Consider the following 4,551-nt stretch of genomic DNA (forward strand, 5'->3'; position numbering starts at 1 on the left):
TGAGTTTTAATTTTACTAATCACTTTGTTTAAGGTATGAATTAGGGGAACCATTTGATTTAATACGAAATAACGGCTGCAATATTTGACGTAATGGTCGTAGTTTTGAATGCAAAGTACGTAAAATCGATTTTTTTGTTTTTAAGTTGGTGCTATCATCATCAGTCTCCCCAAACGGTTTGTTTTCGTTTCAACTATAAACGTTTTTGAAAGAAAAAGGGTAGCCGTGTTTCGAATTTCTTGGATTGGTTGTTTGCCTGGGTCTTTGTTGTTCCGATAGAAGACAGAAATTAAAATTGATTTGGTCTGTAGTTTGAAACCAATTAACACTCCCACTACTCAAGTCTACTTAAACTATAAAGTGAATAGATAGTATACTTTTCTCTGGAATAAGAGGAAGGAGAGAAGTCAATTCATCCAAACATATTCCTTGGTCATTTGACTGGTGATAAAGAAAATTAGCCGAAAGAAATGTAAAAGGAGAGAGAAAATAATTATAATAATCATATTACTAATAATAATATTAGAGCAAGAATATCCGAACCAACATTTTCTTTTTTTTTTCTTTTTTTTTTTGGGTATTCCAACATTTGATTTTGTACAAACTAGTAATGCAAGGAAGTCGACAGGGTAATTAATTAATATTAAGAATGATAATTTGAAATGTGATATTGAATTGCAAACTGACTTATCAATTTCCATCAGCAAGATTAGAAAAAAAAAAAAAAGAAAAGGCAAAGAAGACAAAGGAAATTCTGATATTTTCCCAACAAGTAGTCGGTTATTATTATTATTATTATTAAATTGTTGAATGACAACAATATTGTTTGATGTTAAACGGTATTTTTGAAGTTTAGTGAATGATTAAAAAATTAACAATAATAATCATTTAAGAAAGAATAATCTCCAGAAAATCTTCTCTCTCTTTCAATTTCTTCCTATGCTGCACACCCCCCTCCTCAGAAGTTTATTTTTTTTCTTTCTTTCTTGATTTCTTTGTTGCAATTTGTCTTTGTTTTCCCTCAACAGTGGTTGGCGGTGGCGTTGTTAATCAATCAAAACCCTTTTTTTTGTTCAATGTTACAGATAATCGGATGTTGTTGATGTCTTGCGTATATTCATGTATTTGTATGTGTTGGTGTGTGTAAAACAAAGAACGGATGGGAAATATATTCCATGTCAAATACTAAACACCAACATAATCATACTTATACTCATGGAAACAGTTACGAGTAAAATTATGTCAATTACGTTCACACAAGCAAGCATATTTCAACATAAATTAATCCATTATTCTAGTTACTGTATAAAACAATTAAGCTAGTACTTAAACAATACAGGTAAAAGTATTATGCAAGAAAGAGATCACTTTTAAAAATGTTAGTTTTATTGCCTATTCAATTATCGTACGTTAATTTGTTAGGGCATCACAATTGCCGTGAAAAAATGCACGAACTTTTTGATGTAACATTGATTTAGGCGCCAAATATGACAAAATGTCCGATGTAAAAAGAAGATCGGCTTAGTTGTTGCTTTGAATATATGAGGATTAAGAAAAAGTATTTGCCATTGGTAAAAATTTATCGGTGAATTTAGAATATGTTTGAAATTAGAAAGGGAAAGGGAGTATTTTTTGTAATTATTGAGAAAAAGAATGGCTATTGTTACTTCCTGTCAGATTTTTCCATGTCTTTTGGTTTTCGCAACTATTATCTCCTCTCCTTCCACAAATAGTTTTCTTGAAATTAATTACAAAATAACAATTTTATTACAAACAATCCAACAAATCAATTTAAATGAATAAATTGATTTATCTGCCAATTGAATTATTAAACTTGAGACATAATTATAAATATGATATTTATCTTCCGGAATTGGATATATCAACACAACAACAACAACAACCATTTTTCCCTCCTCCTCCTATTACTTTTCCAGCAAAACTGTCAATAAGACTTTACACAAACACAGCAAATAACAACAATTTGTATCCTATATCTGCCTTTGTGTTGATTCAACAACCACTATATTGTCAATCACAGTTTAATTCAACTTTACCCAACTATTATAATTCATCTCATCCACCTATACAAGATTTAGTTCAACCAATCTTCATTTCGTCTCCACCTATAAGTCCAATATCACTATCATCGCCAATAACACCAATTGCCATACCAGTAATTAGAATTGATTCCAATAGGCTGGTCCCATTTGGTGGTGTCCCCCTATCTGATTTATACACCAAGAAATTTCAACAACAAGAGTTTCAACAAAGAACACATCAAAAGCATAATTGTCCTATTCAAGGAAAACAAACAAAACATTCTATGCTGGCAACATTCCCATTGTATAACACTCCAATTAGTCCAGAAAGTAAAGGAAACGTTTTGAAACCTGGGAAGGACAAAGATCAGAATGTAAATCCTGGAAATGACAAGAGTGAGAGCCCATTATTACATTTATCAAATTCAAAGACAGCATCTTCATCCTCATCCCAGTCTACATCTTCTAGTGATGTTATAATACAAATATAACAAAAAAAAAATGGAAAACCATCAAGGTTAAATATGTTGCAAAAAAAGGGAAGAATTTTTTTGGTTCAAAATACACGCATCGTCAAACCCACATCATTAAAAAAAGAACGATTGTGAAACCCAAGACTCATCATCTTCATCATTTTATTAAGAAACAATGGCAACCATGACAGAAGAAATCACAATTCATAGCACTAAATCAACTAATAATAATACTTGGTATTATATGAATCTTGAAATGTACGTTATAATAATACTTGTCAAAAATAAAGTGAACTAATTTTGTACCGATTCATTGAGTAACTAACAAAAAGAATTATTTAAAGTGTTCCACAACCAGATATAACAATCACAGATAACAATACCCGTCTTGAAGAATTCAACAAAATTAAAATAGATCCAAGTATATGGAAATCATTAATTATGAAAAGTATGAATAAATTATATGGATTAATTGGTGAATCAATTCCATTTGAAATATTATCACAAAGCACCGATGAAAAAAATTCAATAATTATAAAGATTTATAAACAAGATTTTGAAAGATTTAATAATGGATTGTTTAGTTTTACATTTAGTTTAATGGATTATTATGGGATTGATATAAATTGTTATATAAAAATTGAAAAACTGGGTCAATTTTTAGGATTAGTGATATAAAAGTTACTTGTTTAAAGAACTGGTGGGGAAGGAGAATGAAAATAATTGGGAGAGGTATATAATAGTAGAGAAAGTATGTGATTTGTGAATTTCTTCCCGGTTATTATTATTCTGTGTGAATTCAATATTGGATTCCAATCTATAAATGAGATATAGTTTTATCATTTATATTTACCAATGTCAGATCTGTAAATTGTCAAAGTCCCTTCATTCACATACAAATAGGATACAACTCTCCCCTACCCTATATATACTATGGTTGGAAATTACCTTGTTGGTTCACATCGTTTGCCGCATAGTTTGAAATTTCTTCCGGTTCAATATATGAGTTAATACATAGTTAATTTGTTTTGTATTAGCAACATTAACCGATGTTTACTCATCCTTTGAGTAATACTGTTGTGACGAATAGAAGCGAGATGGAACATTATTTTCCGAGGCTTATCATCCTCTTTCAATATATTCAACAAAGTCCTATAAAGCCTTGTCTTCATGAAACATTTAAGTAAGATTATTTTAGGATAGTTCAATGTAGATATACATAACAATCAAGGTGTAATGCTTTTATGGAGTGTATAACTTCATAGTTTTTATGTAAGGCTTCTTTTATTAATTCTCCTGCGAGGGGGAAAAATTATCACCAGCGCCGACAAATTTACAACCACCACTCTCCCTTTTTTTTTTCACATTGTTGTAATCTTTCTCTCTCTTTCTTTCTTTCCTGATAAATTTGCTCATATGGAAATATAGATTTTTATATTATTCATTACATTACATTACATTACGCTTGTTTATTTATTTATTGAAAGGACAATAATCTTATAGAAATTATTCAACTTTGATAAGGCTTACTATATTTGAAAGAATTGTTGGTGTTCCTTATTAAATTTGCCATATCTGTCGACCCTGTTGGAATTACTACGCCATAGATAAATTGATAAATTGATACATATTTATTCACTTGAACAAACTGATTAGATCAAATCATATTGAATATTAGGTTCCCCTTGTCAATTGGTATTCTTTTTTTCACTCCCGATAACACTAATTAGACAAACTCAAACACTTCAAAATGAGGAATAATAATTGGAATTGGCTAATATTCTTGGTGCCATTTATTTTATCCTTAACAACTGCTTATACTCCAGATATATCAGTTGTTAAAAACAAATCACCAGCAAGAGAAATTAAATATTTTGATGATTCTTCCAATTTATTAGTTTTAAGAGATGAACATCTTTTAATCTCGAAAAATGATGGTAAATCATTTGAAGAAATTCCTGATATTAAAGATCCAATTATTTATTTTGAAATGGATCCAACTAACAAGAATCGTGCCTTTGCCATGACACTTTCTC

The 4,551-nt window shown here is 29.9% G+C and overlaps 2 protein-coding genes across 2 annotated transcripts; both read left to right on the top strand. All coding sequences in view use genetic code 12, as the record gives it.

The window, feature by feature from the left end:
* Nucleotides 1-1,795: 1,795 nt before the first annotated feature.
* On the top strand, nucleotides 1,796-2,533 carry CAALFM_C112470WA (uncharacterized protein; the record flags this gene model as incomplete). The annotated part of the gene is made up of 1 exon (XM_705128.2): nucleotides 1,796-2,533. One exon carries the CDS (start codon nucleotides 1,796-1,798, stop codon nucleotides 2,531-2,533), a length of 738 nt encoding a protein of 245 aa, XP_710220.2.
* Nucleotides 2,534-2,690: 157 nt separating this feature from the next.
* On the top strand, nucleotides 2,691-3,193 carry CAALFM_C112480WA (uncharacterized protein; the record flags this gene model as incomplete). Its single annotated transcript, XM_019475166.1, has 2 exons — nucleotides 2,691-2,773; nucleotides 2,860-3,193. 2 exons carry the CDS (start codon nucleotides 2,691-2,693, stop codon nucleotides 3,191-3,193), a joined length of 417 nt encoding a protein of 138 aa, XP_019330711.1.
* Nucleotides 3,194-4,551: the final 1,358 nt, after the last annotated feature.

Source organism: Candida albicans, chromosome 1, assembly GCF_000182965.3.
Source record: "Candida albicans SC5314 chromosome 1, complete sequence".
Classification (NCBI taxonomy): Eukaryota; Fungi; Ascomycota; class Pichiomycetes; order Serinales; family Debaryomycetaceae; genus Candida; species Candida albicans.